The sequence below is a fragment of the Drosophila albomicans genome, chromosome X (genome assembly GCF_009650485.2).
Source record: "Drosophila albomicans strain 15112-1751.03 chromosome X, ASM965048v2, whole genome shotgun sequence".
Lineage (NCBI taxonomy): Eukaryota > Metazoa > Arthropoda > Insecta > Diptera > Drosophilidae > Drosophila > Drosophila albomicans.
The window spans coordinates 8,411,601-8,431,107 of NC_047627.2; the positions used below are offsets into that span (position 1 = coordinate 8,411,601).

General features: G+C 44.9%; 3 protein-coding genes across 7 annotated transcripts; 2 read left to right on the forward strand and 1 right to left on the reverse strand.

Annotated features, from left to right (window-relative positions):
- Window positions 1-128: 128 nt before the first annotated feature.
- Window positions 129-10,585, reverse strand: LOC117563322 (chondroitin sulfate synthase 1). Of its 4 annotated transcripts, none has more exons than XM_034241614.2 (6): window positions 10,432-10,585; window positions 9,603-9,798; window positions 5,485-6,365; window positions 5,106-5,424; window positions 2,127-2,540; window positions 129-1,527 (listed from the first exon to the last, which is right to left on the reverse strand). In XM_034241614.2, exons 3-6 carry the CDS (start codon window positions 6,247-6,249, stop codon window positions 542-544), a joined length of 2,484 nt encoding a protein of 827 aa, XP_034097505.1. In that variant the 5' UTR covers window positions 6,250-6,365; window positions 9,603-9,798; window positions 10,432-10,585; the 3' UTR covers window positions 129-541. The 4 variants fall into 4 exon arrangements, with proteins under 4 accessions (XP_034097505.1, XP_034097497.1, XP_034097480.1 ...); XM_034241606.2 differs by having other exon boundaries at window positions 10,400-10,585; XM_034241589.2 differs by lacking the exon at window positions 10,432-10,585 and adding an exon at window positions 10,226-10,384.
- LOC117564712 (alkaline phosphatase, tissue-nonspecific isozyme) lies at window positions 2,954-4,769 on the forward strand. The gene is made up of 2 exons (XM_034243596.2): window positions 2,954-4,288; window positions 4,343-4,769. The coding sequence occupies exons 1-2, from the start codon at window positions 3,034-3,036 to the stop codon at window positions 4,549-4,551; spliced, it is 1,464 nt and encodes a 487-aa protein (XP_034099487.1). The 5' UTR covers window positions 2,954-3,033; the 3' UTR covers window positions 4,552-4,769.
- A 1,036-nt stretch (window positions 10,586-11,621) lies between the features above and the next one.
- Window positions 11,622-19,497, forward strand: LOC117571688 (uncharacterized). 2 transcript variants are annotated; one of them, XM_034253963.2, is made up of 6 exons: window positions 11,622-11,869; window positions 11,920-14,004; window positions 14,435-14,564; window positions 14,630-16,507; window positions 16,567-16,790; window positions 16,934-19,497. In XM_034253963.2, exons 1-6 carry the CDS (start codon window positions 11,711-11,713, stop codon window positions 18,944-18,946), a joined length of 6,489 nt encoding a protein of 2,162 aa, XP_034109854.1. In that variant the 5' UTR covers window positions 11,622-11,710; the 3' UTR covers window positions 18,947-19,497. The 2 variants fall into 2 exon arrangements, with proteins under 2 accessions (XP_034109854.1, XP_051858989.1); XM_052003029.1 differs by having other exon boundaries at window positions 11,923-14,004.
- Window positions 19,498-19,507: the final 10 nt, after the last annotated feature.

A 19,507-nucleotide genomic window follows, 5' to 3' on the forward strand; every position in this document is an offset into this window, starting at 1 on the left:
TGTACCAAAAATTGCAATTGACTTCTCTCTCACTCTCTCAATCTAGTATCTCTTTCTTATTCATTCCAATGCGAACCCCGCAAATGATTTCTTTGGTTATTATTATAATTGAAATAAAAGAGAATCGATTACATTCATTGATAGAACGATTAATTAAAATGAGCTTTATTTTATGCTTAAGATTCTATACTTATCGAGTAGCATTTGAGACCTAAATTTGTAAGCTTCTCTTCTGATAAATGTGGATAATGTACAACAATTTGATGACTACGAAAATACGGACAATGCCGGTTAACACACACCAGCTAGTAAGTATCATATATATAGTACATAGTTCTATAGCTTAGCATTTACTTTACATTTATTTGGCATTTTCTTTATCGTTTTTCTTTTTTCTTTGCTGGCAATAGATTCACTCACTCACTCACACGCACACACACACACATACAATAACATGCACACTAATAGGAAACATTTAACATAATACTATATAGTGGAACATTGCCAGTATTTGGAGGAGGAGGATGCGGAGGACGCGATCTCATCTGGTTTGCTTACGGCGATTGAAGTCGGTAATGAATTCAACGTTCTGCGGATTGTTAAAGAACAGCTGCTCCATCAGCCGCGTGCTGCCCAACGAGTTGGCCTTGGTGCCCAGGCACATGTTATATTGCGGCGCATCCAATTGCACGTCACAGCTGATGTCGTGATAGATGTGCACCAGCGTCGGATCAGGGGCACGAAATACGGTCAGACGTCGCCACTGTTCGGCAGCCTCGTTATAATCGAGCGGCACCTCGGCTGTGTTGACGAGGAAGCCACGTTGCCGAGTTCCCACGCGCACAATCTTCTCGAGAAACTTGACATCCTCGAGACCCCAACCGGTGATGTCCTTGTCGAAGCCATTGATGTCCTCGTCGAGTATGTCGGACTTGTAAATGGCACAAATGCCAAAGCCAAACTGTCTAAAGTAACCGCTCTCATCATCAATGGGTGGCGTCGTTTCGCTGCTCTCTGTTCGCTCCACATTGCGACGTTTGCCATCATACTGGCTGAACACAATGGGCAGATACACCTGTCGGCCACGCTGCGTATGCAGGCGAACACGTTGCAACGTGACCACATTGAACACCATGTCCACGTCGATGAACAGTATAATGTCCTGCTGCTGTATGTAGGAGGAGCGGGCCGCAATGTCTAGGGCAACGCCACGCGAGAATTGTTCGCTGCGCTGTATATAATTGATCTGGTTGTAAATGTGTCGCGATCGCAGATCGGCCAGCAGCTGCAGATGGGCAGTCAACTCCTGTGGCTGGCCAAAGATCACCACAAGCAGATCACAATGCTGCAAGGCATCGATGCACACGCGCTCATACGTCTGCAGGAAACGATCAAATGTCGCCAGACGGCCGGCGATTGGCAGCACAAAGACAATCTTATCCGGCAACGGCGACAACAGGTTGCTGGCCATGGTAAAGTGGCTGCTCAAGCGGGCCACGCCATTCTGCCACAGGCTGCCCAGGAGACCTATTGAAGGAAGCAGAAAATTAGAAATGATCACAATCTATAGTCACTAAATTTCTTTATGATTCACTCTTAATATTCTCTTTTTAATGCTTTTTATATTTATTAAGTAATTAAACCACTGCAATCCATCTATAGCCAAAGACCAAAGGAGCCAGCGCTAGTAAATTTATATTATTTATATTAATTGTTTTAATAATAATAATACAAGAAATATGTTACCATATCAACACATTAGGCCAATCCTCAGACTCATATCATGAGGATGCAATTTTTAATATTATCCTTTACTAATGAAGCCTTTTCACAGTGATTCTCAAAATGTTAACTTGGTAAATGTTTTGGATATTAAGTTTTGCTTTTTAATTGACTACAATTCATTTATTTGTATTTTGTTAGCTATTTTTAAATTTTAATTTGAATTCAGAATTATATTTAGCTTTTATATAATTAATTTCATACTTTTTTGTGTTGCAATTTTGTATTTTATTTCTGCTATTTTGAAATACAATTTCGAATGACTAATATCAACTGGATTCTTGCTGATAATATTTGCACGTAGTTGAAATAAAATTAAATAAATTACAGAGACAACTACTCACTTTGCTGCAGCGTCACATTGTAGAAATCCTCGTCCTGCTCCTTGACAAAGATGCCCGTGAATGCGCGTTGCACGTAGAGATGACGACGCACCGGAACGGTCATCTTCTTGCCCCGATATTTCTTATAGATCAGCAACAGATCAAGTATCAGATCCTGGCCATGCAACGCATCCAATCGATGGTAGCCATAGAGAAGTTCACGGAATTCGATAACACGTCCACGTTGCCGTGAATAATAATTGATATTTTCCATCACCTCGGTGATGACATCCTCGAGACCTTCGCGCATTGCCGATTCGATTTTCTGCTTGGGATTCGCTGAGCCTGCCGAGTACAGACTGCGTGCTATGAAGGACCAGTCCAGCAGATCTGCTGTGCTGGCTGGCACAAATTTGTTGAGCTCCGGACTGATGCCTGCAAATACAAAAATGATAACACAAGATTGGCAACAATTCGATTTCGATTCTATGAAGTGCAATGTGACATAAAAGAGGTAATGAAAGGATCAACGGAAAAATTCAGAAAATTTTGAGTACAAAACTGAAAATGTAAATTCTAATTACATTTAATATTTGAAAAGTGGTAATTAAAAACAAAGAAATAAATAATAAAGATATATTCCCCCTTTCCAAACATTGTTTTAAATCTGCTCTTAAGGGGTCACATAATTCTCAATTGGTAAGTAAACAAGAAAAACCCGCCATGCAGATCAGCTCAAAATACTTAAGTTTAATGATAATCAATAATTTGTAAATCAATATATTAGATCATATATTCTATATTGTATTTAATAAATGAATTGCCAAAGCAGGCGCATTTTGAGTTTCAGCTGAAAATGTCGAGAGCATTTCTCGTTTGATTTCCATTGTCAATTTAGCTCTTCCCCATAATAATCATCGTGGGAAGCATGTGCTCCACAAACTACTTGCTGCTGCTGCTGGTCATTCTACTTCCGCTGCTCGTTGAGTCTCGTGTGCTTGGCAACATCAAGCGACAGGCGGAGCCCATTGAGGATGAGCGCACTGCCAGCTATTGGCTCAACCAGGCGCAACAGCAACTGGCGACGCGTCTGGAACGGATTCAGTTAGCCAACGGCAATGGTGACACCCGCATGGCCAAGAACATCATCATGCTAATGGGCGACGGTATGTCCATAACGACAATGACAGCGGCTCGCATCCTGAAGGGCCAGCAGGCGGGTCACAGTGGCGAGGAGAGTCAACTGGCCGTGGAGCAATTCCCGTACACGGGACTGAGCAAAACGTATTGCACCGACAGCCAGACGGCGGACTCGGCGTGTGCAGCCACCGCCTGCTTGACGGGCGTGAAAACCAATTGCGGAAGCATTGGGCAAAGTGCTCAGGGCGCTAGCGTCGAGTCCATTGTGCAGTGGGCACAACGGGCGGGCAAAGCCACCGGGATTGTGACGACCACACGTCTAACGGATGCCAGTCCAGCTGCCGCGTATGCGCATGTCAAGAAACGCACTCAGGAGCTGGACATTGGACGGCAGCTCATAGAAGATGCGCCTGGTCGCCATCTGGATGTCATATTAGGTGGCGGACTGGGCAAATTTGCCAGCGAGCGAACAGATGGACGTGATCTGTTGCAGCAGTGGCACGATGCCAATCCGCAGGGTTGCTTTGCACGCACTCTCGCGGAGCTACGCAACTGTAGCATCGATCCGGAAGCGGGTCGTTTGCTGGGCATCTTCAGTGACAGTCACATGGCGTACAATTTGGCTGCATCACAGGAGCAGCCACGTCTCTGTGACATGACGGCGGCGGCCATCGAACATTTGGCTGCCCAGCAGGCGACGAATGGTTTCTTTGTGTTCATCGAGGGTGGTCGCATCGATCATGGGCATCATGAGACGCGTGCTGGTTACGCGCTCGACGAGATGCTCGAGTTCGATGCAGCCATCGAGACGGCTTTGCGTCTGACCAATGTGCAGGACACACTCGTCGTGGTCACCGCCGATCACTCGCATACGCTGAGCATGGCGGGTTATGCCAGTCGTGGCACATCCATTCTGGGCGTGGATCAGAGTCAACGGGATCTGGATGGTGTGCCTTATAGCACCCTGAACTATGCCATTGGCAAGTGGCAGAGCCTGAACAAGGCGGGAAAACGGGAGAATCCCGCACCGCATCTGAGCAGAAGTGAGTCAATTATCTATATTTTGTGAAGTCAAGTTAATCTCTGCTTTTTATTAGCCTCTTTAACGCCCAGCTACATTCATGCCAAGGGCGTGCATTCTGGCGAGGATGTCGCCGTCTTTGCCCGCGGTCCGCAGTCGCAACTGTTTAGCGGGGTCATGGAACAGAATCTGCTGCCACATCTGATGGCATATGCCGCATGTCTGGGCCATGGCGACACGCTCTGCAAGCATCAGCAAAAGGAACACACTTTCGCACCTCTTTGAATGTCTTTCGTCTTTAGGTTTGATGGGAAATTTTTGTTTTGTGTTCGATTAAAACGATTCAAAAGTGGAAAAAGTTAACGATAAGCGATAGCACGGGAAATGGCAACAGTGCGCATATCGACGATATATACTTTTTGGTATTTAAATATACTACACTCCGAAAATTGTTAATGAATTTCATGTTTTTTAGTTGTTAATTGTTAATGCAGTAGTTATCAATAGTTAAAACTGTATATTTGAAGAATATAATAAAGAATCAGTTAAATGCACTTTAAAGAAAATAGTTTTCAACATACTTTTAATACTATCTTAATAGAATATCAGAAAAATAAATGTGGTTAACTGTATTTGCCCCTGATTTTTAATAATATGATTATTTTGAGAAGTGAGGATAAATACAGAAATTATATAAGTGCAATTCATGTGAATTAAAATATGCATTCTTCACTAAATTAACATTCTCAAATCAAATTGCTATGCGCAGGTTAAAAATTCTAAATTCTATTGTTTGTATTAAAGTTGTGATTAATAGAATTTTGTTGACATCAACTTACCCAAGATATTGTGATCCTCAAAGTGCCTTTTGCCATTGTCGGTCTCCGGCACCGCTGCTGGCGAGATGCTGGGCAGCATGTAGGTGCTCTCGTCGGGCACATCGAGATACTTGGCCATTCGCTTGATGTCGCGATGGAGCAGCAGCGACTCCTGACGCAGCTCTTCGGCTTTCAGACCTTGAATATACGAGTGCAGGCGATACATGAGCGGCGCCTGCTTAATGGGATGCAGTGTGATGGCATTGTGGATCTCCTTGCGCTTCAACTTGCCCGTGTAAGCATTGCGACCGCTCGAATTGTGCCGCAAAATGTATTGCATCTGCAAGGTGGTAAAATGGATTATAATCAATCGAGATAGCTGAGATTTTTAAATACACACCTCGTAGTTCCACGTGCAGGGAATGCCGGCAAACTTTTGCACACAACGTCCCACCTCGACATCCTCATGAGTGCTATAAAGATTCTTGAGACACGTCGGTATATGCGGCGCCACACGACGCAGCGTCTCGCTGCTCAGTATGACACCCGGTCCGCCCATGCAAAAGTTCTCATCGAACTCCAGCGAGAGCAGACCGAACTCCTCGCTATTACCTTTACCAGCCTGCCCGATAAACTGAGGCTTTGAGCTGTCAATGGAGCGGAGGAAACGCTCTAATTTATCGGGTTCCATGTAGACATCATCATCGGCACGTATGAACCACTCGAAGCGATCAATATAATGCTCATACATATAGTAGAGCATCATAAACGATTTCTTTTGTGGCGGATAACGATCGTCGACATTCTTTAGACCCACCACCGGCAGCTCATCCGAGTAGCTGCCCTCCGAGCTGAAGAACGCAATTCGGCCGGGCACCTCTTTGCCCCACGTATCGTAGACAGCTCGAGCGCGTCCCTCGATGAAATTCTTGGCGGTCATCACGCCCACAAAGACCAAATTGCGCTGTGAGTTCTGTATGGTGTCGTCATCGTTGAGGCCAATGATTTCGTTGGGTGTCTTCAGATTCGATGGCCGCATGTTGCAGCGCTTCACAATCTCCAGAGCACTGTAGTTCTTGAGGACGGTGCCAATGCAGAGGCCCAGCACAATGCCAAAGCAGGCCATGATTAGCGTTTTACGCTTCGTCATCGTGTGCTGCAGCATTTTGTTGAGCGCTTATTACACTGCCACACGATTTTATTTGGGGGAACTCCACACAGACTCGCACACGCCCACACACACACACACGCACAGAATTCACCTCGTGTTCATGGGGGATGCTGGAAGATCAAATGGGGGAGAAAAGCGAATGTGAAACGATTTCAATTTGATTCATATTCTGAGTGGATAATTTCTCTGGCGCGTGGCCCATGGGAAATTGTAATAATTTGAGTTGTAATTCGTTGGCATTGCATTCCCCATACTCTATACTTGAGTGCTCCTTAACGACAGCAAATTGTTAGTATACAAAATCGTTTAATTAAAACTATTTTATATTCGTTTTATTCTACACTTGATCTTAAAGAGCTGCAAACAATTACTATACCAAATCCTTAAACAAACCAATCTTCTATTTCCTCTCGATCTTTCAGGGCTGCGTTATGAACAGGGCTGCATTGCAAGCAGGGCTACAAATAATCAGTACGCAACATTTGCAAATAAAATGTGCTAGGGCTGCACTGTAATCAGGGTTGCAAGCAAATCCCTAAACAAAACCTTTATTTTAAAATTTTTAATATTACTGCATATATAATTTAATTTCAGTTTATTCTGAATAAAGCGCTTTTGTTGTTGCATTAACTACTTATAAGAACTAAGATTGCAATCTAAAATAATCATTTATATTTCTCAACTTTCATATACTCTTTTTTCTATTTAAATACGAAAATTAAAATATTTGTTTAAGTTCAACTTTCAACATTTTTTGAACACAAATCTATTCGTTAATTATTGAAATCATAACTAACCCAGTTATTGAAGAATTAAATTGGAACATTTCTTATTTGTAAGCAAAAAATCTCAATTAAATCTAAATTGTCAGAGTCTAAGATCCACTCTGTTAGGAAGCTTCTTCAGAATTGTCGACAGAGATGATGAGTCAACCGTTTTTTGAAAGGAAGGGGAAAAAAAACACAAGATCCATTATTGTAAGAGTATTAAAATTTTTGAAATTGCTTCCCAAGATTTAATGGCATTTATATTTGAGTATTGCTCACGCAAGGTTTTCTTGGAATTCTCGCACACACACACACACACACACGCAAGGTCTATTGGTGTTAGTTAAACAATTTCGTGGCTTTAGTGCACTTGGATCAGATAATGTGGCCGACCAATCGTCCGACCGAGCACTTTAACGTTGAGTAGAGCGACACAACTACAAATAGATACAGTTACACATAGCTACAGAAACAGATATAGATAGAGATAGAGATAGAGATACAGATGCATAGAGATACTCAGACTCAGATACTTAGATTGAAGCGGACTGAGCTGAGATTGGAAATAAGCAAGAGCCGCAGCTGGAAGCTAAATTTAGCCTCATCGCTTGGTGCTACACATAAATTGGACATTGTCCGAATGCGAGTGCAAACATCAATTGGATTGTGCCCCGTAAAGATGCTTCTCCATATGGTTGTTTGGGGTGACAAGAGGGGCGGGAGAACGTCTCGAATAAACTTATTTTTCGCTTTAATGTTTGCCCGGCCTCCGCGATCGTTTACGCCAGCCAGCATCGAGACCGCACATAAATGTTAATTCAATAAACAAACAACTCAGAAAACTATTTGCTGTATTTTGGGGTCTAGAAAATCTGATGCGACGGCAACGCGCTCCCAAATGGAACGACTTTGATTGGGAATCGAGTTTGTTTAGTTAGCAATTGGAAAACTTGTTCATTTCTCAAAAATACGCACCACTCTTTATTTTTTTGCACCACATAAATGGCCTCGCACTCTCCCCCTTTACCCTCGCTCTGCTTCTCCCCCTCTCTCTCTCTCTAACGCACGCACGCTCTTCTCTTTCGCACCTGAGTCACCTTTGCTAGCGTGTGTTTATTGCGGTCAGCTTTCCGTTTAAATGCTCCAACTCTATGTATACATAAATATACTATATACTATAGTGCTACCTCTACGAACGTCTCAATTATGCAACTCACTATCGCTGGATAGCTCGGACGTTGTGTTTATATCAGATAATAACTCAATTTCATTATTTTTGCTTCATGTGTGTTTTCGTTTTTTTCGTCTTTTTTGATATACACTTCATTGCCGTAAGATACTTCTCGCAATAATTTCAGTTTTAAAGATAAGTTTTCAAAAATCTTTACAAACAAATCCAAAAAGATCACCTGCTGAAGCTTATTCACTCGATTCGTAAGCTGTCTATATGTGTACCTAATCCGCATCTGTCGTAAATATTAGATATTATAGCCAACCTTGACGATTCGAAATGGAATTGATAATGAAAATTTGATAGCATTTCATTCATTCAAACAAACGTTTTTTTTGTTTTTTCAGTTATCAGCAACTAGTCTGTAATCTTGTCATGTTTAAAATGAATTAAAATTTCACTCGGCTTTCAATTTGTATTAAATACTTCTGATCCTACTTGAGCTTACACTTTTTAAGTTGAATTACGTACAGTATAACGTGGTTTCTCATAACATCTTTAGTATATAATATCTTATTGTCAGTAATTAAGTAAATTAACTCACATCCAGCTAGTGTTCAAATTTAATTTGATTTAATGCCTAGACATATATTAGATTAATGTATATAGCTTGTGCAAAATTCGTAGTTCTTAATTCTTGTCCACATTAAGCATTAATTTTTCGTAGACTATTTTGTTATTCAGATTATTTCACAGAGATAGTAATTTTGAAACAGATTTTAATTATTTCTTGCGGTATGCTACAAAAAGAGATTAAAAAAATATATAAACCTAACATAAAAATAACGATTTTAATGGTTCTATTCTGATTTTATTTTCATTCGTATTTATTTTTTTTAAATATCTTGGAGACTTTTTCAGAGAATCTTTATTTAAAATTTGTCTGCTTAAAGACTTATTGTGAGTTCTAATCGGATTTTATTCATGTTATTCTTATTTGGTTTTCTAAAATATGTCTCTTTTTACATAGTATTTCTAAAGCAAACCCGTTATTTCAATCTGATATGTTTTCATTAATCAAAAATGTTCATCAAAGTATATAAATTATATATTCAGCATTATTCCGAATATGTCTCATATTATTTTATGCAGTTAAGTTTCTTAAATAGTTGATAACAAATTCTATGAAATTTGAATAAGCATTTCAAATTTGTAATCCTTGTAGTACTAGTAGTAGTAATTCTCATTCATAGTGAATTTTGTAGAAGGCCCATTCTAAGAAGGTCAAAGCGAAGCTTCACTTTACTGAGACTACGATTTCCACTTGAGCTTTGCTAGACAACAACAATTTGCATATGACCTTTTTCTTAGCTGCAATGCTGACGAAATCCTTAAAACACGGCACTCACCTGTTGCTGACGCCTTGTCTACGTTGTTGTTTGTGTTGTAGATGATGTTGTTGTTGTTCTCTTGCCGTTGCTGCACTTATGCAAAATAAGCAGATTTATGTGTTGTTGTTATTGCGATAATATTGCACACGCGAAAGTCGAGACAAAGACGGAGACAGCGCGACGGCGCAAGCACGCGTGCGAGCGAGATGGAGAGCTGTTAAAAGGAGCGACGACCGAACGGATAAGCAAGTGTCGTCTGTCAAAGTCGACGTCATTCGAAGCTCAGGCCTCTGCGTATGCGTGTGTGTGTGTGTGTCTAGCCGTCTGGCGGCGAAGGCGGCAGGAAACGGACAATGGGCAATGCGAAACTGAAACTCACACGCGAAATGCAAAAATGCGAGCGGAAAAAAAAACAAAAAAAAAATTCGAAGCGCTTCGAAAATGCTTTTGTAGCCCAAACACTTTAATATGTCGAACAAAAACACAACGACGACGGCGGCGGCAACGACGACAACAAGTTGTTCAACTGTTGACAATTAGACGCCGCTGTGGCAATTAATGTGCTGGGCTTTCAGCTTGAACCGATGCAAAGACCACACACACACAGGCACATACACTTGCACACACACACAGTTACACACCGCAGAGTAAGTAAAACATGCGCTGTTTAATTATTTTTAGCTGTTGTTGCTTTTATTGCTGTTACGACGATAAGTTCGCCAAAGGTCGATGAAGCAACAACAACAACTATCTTTATGTACACGTTTATGTTTTTTTTATTTTATTTTTTTTTTGCATAAGTTTCGTTAACTAACTTTTCTTTAACTTAACACACACACACACATACAAAAAGAAAATAATCGAAAAGAATTGAATTTTTGTGGCCTGCTTGCTTGCTTCTTGGTGGTTGAGTTTGCTGCTGCTCTCTGCGCGCACTGCTCTTCTATGAATGTGTGTGCGTGCAACAAGAACACGAACACGAACGTCAAAAAACGCTGAATTCCGTTGAAGAACTAACATTGCGAGCGAACGAACTGCTCCGTTTTTGCCCAACTTGTTGCCTGAGAGCGCACTTAGTGCGCAAAGAGAGCGTGAGAGCGCAACAAGAGAGCAAATGAATGCATGTGTGTGCGCAACCGGCTACGTTTTTACCTTTGCTGCAAAACTCTCACGCGCTCACGTTCTCTGTTTGCGTGTGTTTGTGTGAGTGAGAAGATGTGCGTAGCTGATAGCAGCAAACACATGAGTCCCTTAGCTCCCCCGTCTCCCTGCCAACCCCTTTGATCATTGCATGTCGATGCTAAATTGCCATGGACAACATGTGGCTCAATCTTGCTCAGAATCATTCGACCCGAACTCGAAATGTTTATAGCTTCGTAGAATCTGCGGCAAATCATTAAAAAATGGCGTCAAGATTTTTGAATACGAATTTTGTATTCCATAAATCGCCTGATAAGGGGGTAAACCAACAAATGTGTATATACATACATATGTATGTCTATAGACATTATTAATTTCATTTTACACTTGGCAACAAACCAAAATATACTTTGAGTGTATAGATTTATTATTTAATGAAATTAACAAAAAAATATTTTGAAATGAACAATCTTCAAAATTAAATTTAAATTCAAACTAGTCGTTTACAAACTGCCGATCATTTAGCGTAGTTTCAAACCCAAACTGCACTAAAAAAAAGACGGTTGTCTGCTAGCGATATAATATTTAGTACAGCCAGGTGTCTTTTTGTTGTTTTTCGTTCAAAGGTTCGTGTCTAAGCTAGGCTCTTTTTTGAATAGCAACAAGAAATCATTGCGGTTTTTTAGGCGCTACCCGGGCTTGACTTTGAATATATACAAATGAATTTATTAATAATTAATTAATAAGCGAATCAAATTAAATTGATTTGTATAGAAATAATAGAAACAATTTTAGATTTGTATTAATTAGTATAGCGAGTGCTGCCAGATGTTTGTTTCCGCAGCGAGCTGGCAACGCTGCCAAACCGAAAATGAAAAGCAACGGTTAATTCGTTAAATGTGCAAAAATTGTGTTCACGTGTTGCTCGTTTCAATTTGTGATTAATTAAATTTGTGATGAATTAAATGTATTTCTAAAAAATAAATATGAAATTGATTCTGTGCCTGCTGCTGCTTTGTTCAGCAAGTGGAGCAATAGGAGCGAGGGGATCAAGTGCATCCATCACGGCAGCGCAGCGAGCAGAGATCGCTAAGCTACGTGGTGAACTGAATGAAGCCTTCGAAGCGGGCGAAGAGGAGCAACAGGTAAGTTTGTAAGGTACTGAACATAAGACAGATCCTTAAATGAATCACAGCAGGGTGTTATAGTGCAGCCTGCCTGGACGCAAAAGGGACACGGAGCCAGAGTCGGTGATACCGTTCCCAGCAAAGTGATTGTGAATGCCACAACAGTGTCGGCGGCTCAAGCGTTGCGTAGCGAGATCACGCAGGCGGTGGCACAACAAGGACAAAGCGAGACAGTCCGTGAATTGGACGCACATTTCCAGAAGAAGGCTGCAGCGGCTGCGCAATTGCAAAGCGGCCAAGCTGTGGGCAGCACACACGACGAGCAGTTGGGCGGCAGTAGCGATGATGAACAGGCAAATGTAGTGGATGCGGCACCGCTGGACATTGATTTGGCACAGCTGCAACAACTGCAGCTATCCAAGCGACGTTCACGTGAAATGCTGCTGCTCAGTCGCATCGTGGAGGATCTGCAGTTCGGGCTGGGCGAAAATGTGACAAACTGGCTGCAGTTGCAGCACAATGGCACCATCTACTTAGTGGGACAACGTCCTGAGGACTTGATCGTATTGCAGCAACAAGAGCAGCAAACCAATCTGGGCTTCCATAGCTTCGAAGTGTTTCAAACACTCTCAGTGCCGTCGCCCATTGATGCGCTGATCAGCATCCAGCAGGCGGAGAGTCTGTTGCTCTTGGCGACCCAACAACAACTGTTGTGGTATCGCCTAGAACCCGAAACCGGATTGCAGCAATTCTGGACGTGGCCATTGGGTCAAACGGTGTCCAGACTGCTGTCATTTGTGCTGGATAATCGCGAGCACTTGCTTGTGGTCTCAGGCAATCGCACGATAAGCATTTATGCTCACGATGTGCAACGTCTGGAGTTTTGGATTGCGCAACGCTTGCAATTGGAGCAGGCGATAACAGCGCTCGCTGTGCTCGACACTGGACTGGAGCTGTTGCTAGCCGTGGGTCAGACTAACAAAGCTTTAATTTACGCGCACAATGCGGAGCAAGGTCTGCAGCTGAAATTGCGTCAACGGCTGGAGGCGCCACAAATCATGGACATTGCTGCCTTTCAAATGGGCGGACGCAGTTATTTGGCGCTAGGCGGCCAGCAGCCACAAATCCTTGCCTATGTGCAGGGTCAACTGCTGCCCAAGACGGTGCTGGGCCAGAACTTTGGCATCGTTGAGTTATTCCTGCCGGTTCCCGTGCGCAGTTATCGCGATGATCTGCTGCTCATAGTGCAGCATCGTGTGCACTTCGATACGCATTCGCTGCTGCAGCTGGAGGTGCTGGTGTGGAATGGCGAGGTGTTCGAGGCCAGCCTGCCGCCACCCTGTGAGCTGGGCGCCGAGACGCGCTACGGTGCCGCCTGCATGCTGGACGAGTTGCGCGAGAAGGGTTTGGCAGGCGCTGCACTGCAGCGTCAACAGGGCAGCGATGCGCCGCTTTTGCTGGTGCCGCGGCTGGCGGCGCCATCGGGACACTTTCGACTGCACACAGAGCTGCTTCCGCGCAACTCGGAGTTGCAGGATTTGCAGGAGATTGAGCAGTTTATGCGCAGCTGGGTGGAGGAGCAGGACTCGGTGCTGCAGCTGGCGGAGCAGTTGCTGCACGACGAGGCGGAATCGTTGGCGGAGCTGTTGGACACCTCGCTGCTGATCAACGAGGGCGCCCAAATCGACGCACTCTACGTGAACAATGTGCCCTGGACAACAGCAGATGCCGGCGTCGATCTCCTAGAGCTGCTGCAGCAACTGCGGCTATTGGATGCGGCGGCAAGTGAACGTGGTAAACGCAGCAGGCGTCAAACGCAGCTTTTTAGCTACGACTATGAGCAGCTGGACTTTGATGTGGTCGAAGTGGAGGAAGAGGTGCTCATCGATAGAGTGAACCATGTGCCATTCTACATACAGAATGCCACACTGCAGTTCAACGGTACGATCAATGTGCAGCAATTGCAGTTGTTGCAGCCGCAAGTCAATGAACAAGAGACACTCGAATCGCTGCCCTCAAGCACACGACAGCAATTGCAACTGTCTGGGGATTTGATATTCGACACTATCAATGGCGTTAACTGGGAGGAATTACTCCGACAACTTGTGTGGCGTACGAAACCATTGCAGCTCTCCCAGCTGCAGGTGCAAGGTGTAAGTTCCAGTCTGCATTATCATTAAGTTCTTGTTCAACGTCCGTCTGTTTATCTGTTTGAGCGCCTCGAATTCACATCTCAGTTGGGTCAATACAGATCATGATTAATTTATTGTTCAACTACTAAATCAGTAAGAAGCTGCATATAGTTTGTATAACTTGAGCCTTTAATTATCGTCGAGCACTGATTTCAGTGAATATCTTTTTGCATTTACAATACATTTGTGTTTACATACGATACTAGGCCGTTAACCGTGATTACTATCGAATCCCTTCTTAGCGATTCTCAAATGTTTAACTTGCCAAATGCAGTTTATAATTTTTACCAGTAAATTCCTAACTTCCTTCTTAAATAATTAACCTTGTAGAGGTAACCTAGTAATATTTGCTATATTTCCTTACTTTCTCAATTGCATTTTCATTTCCCAGGCTGTCGTCTTTGAGGACTCGTTGCATTTGAGTGCGCTCAACGAGCTGAGCTTTCCCGGTGACTATCTCTGGTCGCAGAGCAGCTCAACCAGCATTGTGCGTGCTCCCAAGCACTTTACCCAAACGCTAAGTAATACGTTTGCAATTCCACTTTTAATCGGTTTAATTAACTACGATTTTATTGATTTTCGGTAGCTGTCAATGATGTGGACACGGCGGGCAGCATAAATGGCCGAAATCCTTTGGATGCCATTACGCTCAGCGATGCTCAGGACTGGCCCGGTTGGGTCACATTTACACAGCTCGAGGTGTCCGAGGAATTGCGAGTGCGAGGCAGCGCTCAAGGTCGCCAATTGGAGCAGCAGGCGCCGGCGAATCCCACGCTGCTGGAATCGCAAAACATTCAGGCTGCCTGTCACTTTGCTCAGCTAATTGTGCACGGACCACTGATTGTGCAGGGACAGTTTGATGGCAAGGACTATGATGCATTGCTGGGTGACTTGGCACAGCGACCCAACGATGCCAATGAAGAGCTGATCATACCGGGCCAGAAGCATGTGCAGCAACTCGTGCTGCCAGTCGATACTCATGTGTTGGACGGCCAACTGAGCGGAATTCCCATCGAGCAATTTGTGACCAAGCATACGCCACAGTTGCTGCAGCATTTGCAGCAATTGGAGGGTTATGTGTACTTCAATCAGTTGCACTTGAATGGTAGCTTCGATGGCGTGCAACTGCAGCAGCTGCTTGCGCAAGCGCTGCTGGTGAACGACACATTGTTGGCGCCCAGTACGCATCTACGTTTTGAGCAGGAGTTGGAGTTGCCGCAGCTGCGCGTGACACGCAATCTCAACGAGCAACCGATCTCTGGCTACCAAACATTGCACGAACCAATGCATCTGGACACGGCAACATTTGAGCAACTGCAAGCGGAGCAACTGGACGTGACCGGGAATGTGGAAGGTGTGGCGCGTCTTAATGGCAAAGCTCTTGATGAGCTGCTGTCCGCAGCACGTCAGGCAGATCACGTCCAAGTTCAGGATCTAATACTGCCGAATGGTGTGCAGGCAGCCAAGTTGCAAGGCTTGCAGGCGGAGCATCTGTTGGGTTTTCTACAACAGTCTGATGTGTTGCCGCTGCTCATACTGCAGGGTCAGCTTCAGGTGCAACACATTGCGGTCAGCGGTGCTGTGCAAGTGATGGAGACACTCAACGGCCGCCAGCTGGAGCAGCTGCAGCGTGAGGTTGTCTGGTTGGATCAGCCGAATGAGTTGCGCACACGCTGGCGCTTCCAACAGTCGCCGATCTTTGCCAGCGATCTGTTGCTGCAGGGCAGTTACAATCAGCGTCTGTTGCCCGAACTGCTCGAGGACATTGTGTTTCGCTCCGACCAGGAGCTACAAATTGTGGGCACCAAACACTTTGCCGGTCATGTCACGGTGCAAGATGAACTACGATTGGTGGCACTCAATGGTGTGCCCTTTGAACGTTTTGCCACTAAGCAACAACCACTGATCTTTGCTGGCGATGTGCATTTGATCGATGGAGAATTGCATGTGCTACACTTGCAGCTGGAGAAGGAATTAAATGGTCGGCCAGCTGAGCAGCTGGAGCAGCGTTTGATGTGGCTGCCCGAGATGCAAGTGTTTTTGCAACGCGGCCTCGTCCACTTGCCACAACAGCTGCAGCTGCAAGATCTCACAGTGTTGGGCCATTTGGGAGATCGCAATCACGAGACGTTGACGGAATTCTTTGACGATGTGCTGGACAAACGCGCGGAGCAGCTGCAGGTGGAGGGCAGCAAAGTGTTTACGGGACGCGTTTGCATACAGCAAGGCGCATACATCAACGAGCTGAATGGCTTAAAGCTCAAGCAGCTGCTGGAGCAACTCATAATGCTGGACGAGCGCAACGTGGTTACACTGCACTCGCCAGTGCGCTTTGAGGCGCCAGTGGAGATGCAGCAGCTGCTGGCAGATCAACTGATACTCCAAGGCGAGCTGCTCAATGGCTGCAATGTCACCGAATGGCTGCACGACACAATTCGCGTGGATCGCGATTGGCAAACGGAATGTAATGTTGAGCTTAGGGTTGTCATGACTTAAGTCTAACGTTCCACTTTTTGCTTGCAGCTAGTGTTCGATTTGCAGCGGGCGCTCTAGATAACAATTCACTGCACGTGGAGCAGTTGAATCATTTGAATTTGTCGCGTGTAGTCACGCTGCATACGGTGCAAGAGCTCAGCTTTCCACAGCTGATGTTGCAGGAGCTGCACTTGAATGACGGACACGTGCTGCTGCCACAGGGATTGGTGAATGGACGCAATCTATCCGAGGAGTACGATAACACCTTGCTGGTGGGTGCTAAGCTTATGTATTGAGGAATAGTAGTTTTAAATGTAAACTAGATTATTGTAACGATTGCAAGTTGTCCATAGCAAAGTGTCTTTATTATCACATTGATTTTATCGGCCAACTAATGTCCTTAATTCCCTTTCAGGTGAATGCGCCATATGTGCAACTCGTGCAGACGCCGCTGGTGCTGCCGTCTCTAATTGTGCTGGACTCCTTGATCGCCCACGCGTCCATCAATGGCGATGTCAACTACAATTTGAGCGATGTGGCCACGTTGCACGAGGAACAACTTCAGCTGCAGACGCCGCTCTACTTTGAGCTACTGCATGCGCCGGAAGTCCGCACACAATTCCTCATCAATGGCTTCGACTATGGCGCGTGGCATGAAAAGAGTCTGTGGGCCCAGGGTCGGCAAATGCAAGTGATCAGCGGCAACTGGAGTGTTTACTGGCTGCGCGTGAAGCAGCCACAAGCAGCCGAGCAGGCGGCGCACGCTGTCTACCGACGACAGGCAACAGCAATGGCACAACGTCAGCGAGAGCTGTGCCAGCGATTGGCCAAACTCTTTGGCATGTTGCGGCTGCCGTATGTGGTGAAGCAGCTGCGTCATAGCTTTGAGCTGCATCAGTCCGAGGAGCAGGCGGATTTGCGACGCGTGTTTGCTGTTAAATCACCGCTGATGAGATCCAATTATTTGCTGTTGAATGAGCTGGGCTGCTGGACGCGCATCTATCGCTGGAATGGCACGCACTTTCAGCAAGCGGGCGCCTTTGAGAGCGGGCCCATCGATGAGGTGACGGTGCTGCAGCTGCGCAATGCAACCGCCGATGAGCAGTTTAGTTTCATGACCAGCTACGAGTTGAGCGATGAGCATGCGGAGCGCAGCTGGAATTGCAGCAGTCTGCAGAATTTACAGAGTTGGCGCACAGCCGGCGACGCGCTGCCAGAGATTGAGCCGCTCGGTTTGCCGGAGCAGACACTGGCGCATGTCCAGCAGCAGCACGAGGCAAAGCAATTGCTGAAGCAGCGACGTGTGCCCAGCTATCAGCAGGCCATCAAGTACTTGCATCGACCCAGCATAGAATCGCAGTTGCGTTCGCAGTCCGAGACATCTTTTGACGCAGAACAGTATGAAGCGTTGCGCGAACGTTTGCTAGAGCAGCTGAGCTTTCGCTTGCAGACCGAGGTGAATATTACACAGTTGAGCATACCCGAGAGTGATCTGTATGACGATGAGCATTTGGTGGAGGATTTCCTCTGGTTGATGCGTCAATTGCAGCGTTCGCGCACGCGTTCAACAATGTTTGCCACGCTTGCTACGGATACGTTGCCATTGCCCAATAATCCAGCGCGTGTCCTGGCCGCACGCAGTTGCCTATTGATTTGGCCAGTGCTAGAGGAGCTGCGCACGCTGCAGAGACGACTCGATAATGCAACAGTCGAGGATGAGGAGGCGCGGCAGCTGTTGTTGCAAATGGAGCAGGCGGTGCACGATATCCTGCAATTGGCCTACGCGGATGGCAATTGGGAGAATTCCCAAGAGGACGACGACACGTTACGTTTGCATGCGGTCATTGAGCGGTTGCGTCAGTTGCAGCAACAGTTGCTGGATCAGCAGCAGCAGCAACCGCTTGCTGAGGCGAGCATTGTGTACACCAAGAGTTTGGCTGCGCCGCACCAGCAGCAGCAGCATTGGCATCCAGTGGAAACGATACGCTTGCATGTTGGGCCAGCACATCGTGGCAAACTGCTCTACGCTCGCCTCACTATTGTTGCGCCCGATGCGCCATCTGTGGCCCCATCCACTGCGCCGGCTGCTCACATTCAGCTGCATCATGCCAATGGCACACTCTTTCAATCGCTGGCCGCCAATCCGCAGGCACGTCAGCTGACTGCGCTACGTGTGCTCGACGAGACGTTGCTCGCCTTTGTCGAGGGCTGTTGTCGGGTGCGCGTCTTCATCTATCGCGGGGTCCAAGGCTTTGTGCCATTTGTGGACTTTCAAACGGAGGCTGAGGTGTTGCAACTGCTGGCCATGCGTCTGCCACTGCTGCAGGCTCCGGGCGCTCTTTACACCTTGGCTGTGGTGCAGTCGCGTCGCATCATATTCCATGAACTTGTTATTCCGGGTCTCTTTGAGACATGGCTGCATTGTTAATACCTTTTTGGTAGTTGCTTAAGTGTTGTATAGTTAATTGTGTATATAATGTTAATTTAAGTAAGAAAATGTTATGCCTGCTTAGATAGAAGTAAGCATATGCAATAGTTATTTATAAATTATAAAAGGAATGCAACAAATTGCTGAGATATATTTGTATATTTAGGAATTGTTATTCTAAATAATATATTAATGCATGTATCTTATTAAATGTTGTAAGTACTTTGTACTTGGCGTGTAGTCTTGTTAAACTTCAAAGAAATGCACAGTTTGTATTAATTCTGTTATTAATCATTATTTGAAGTAAATGGCAAGGATCAGCGAACAGAAAGTAGAGTATTAAGAAAGAGAATAACTTTCTTGACACTATAATTTAATCGAAATGGAACTTCAATCTGATGCAACAATAAAATGCAACTGAAAATTTATAAAACCACAAATGTTGCATTACAAAATGTATTTTGTACTATATCAATGTACCAAATATAGAGTTTGGTAGATATTTAGTATTTATATTATATTGCGGTATTTAATATACATTTTAAATTTAATTCCGCATTG

Bases quoted from the DNA above. Each gene is read 5' to 3' on its own strand.
- LOC117564712 (XM_034243596.2), top strand. From the start codon at position 3,034: ATGTGCTCCACAAACTACTTGCTGCTGCTGCTGGTCATTCTACTTCCG. The intron at 4,289-4,342 runs GTGAGTCAATTA...GCTTTTTATTAG, and splicing joins CGCACCGCATCTGAGCAGAA to CCTCTTTAACGCCCAGCTAC.
- LOC117563322 (XM_034241614.2), bottom strand. From the start codon at position 6,249: ATGCTGCAGCACACGATGACGAAGCGTAAAACGCTAATCATGGCCTGC. The intron at 2,541-5,105 runs GTAAGTTGATGT...TTGTATTTGCAG, and splicing joins TGAGGATCACAATATCTTGG to GCATCAGTCCGGAGCTCAAC. The intron at 1,528-2,126 runs GTGAGTAGTTGT...TTCCTTCAATAG, and splicing joins CAATGTGACGCTGCAGCAAA to GTCTCCTGGGCAGCCTGTGG.
- LOC117571688 (XM_034253963.2), top strand. From the start codon at position 11,711: ATGAAATTGATTCTGTGCCTGCTGCTGCTTTGTTCAGCAAGTGGAGCA. The intron at 14,565-14,629 runs GTAATACGTTTG...GATTTTCGGTAG, and splicing joins GCACTTTACCCAAACGCTAA to CTGTCAATGATGTGGACACG. The intron at 16,508-16,566 runs GTAATGTTGAGC...TTTTGCTTGCAG, and splicing joins TCGCGATTGGCAAACGGAAT to CTAGTGTTCGATTTGCAGCG.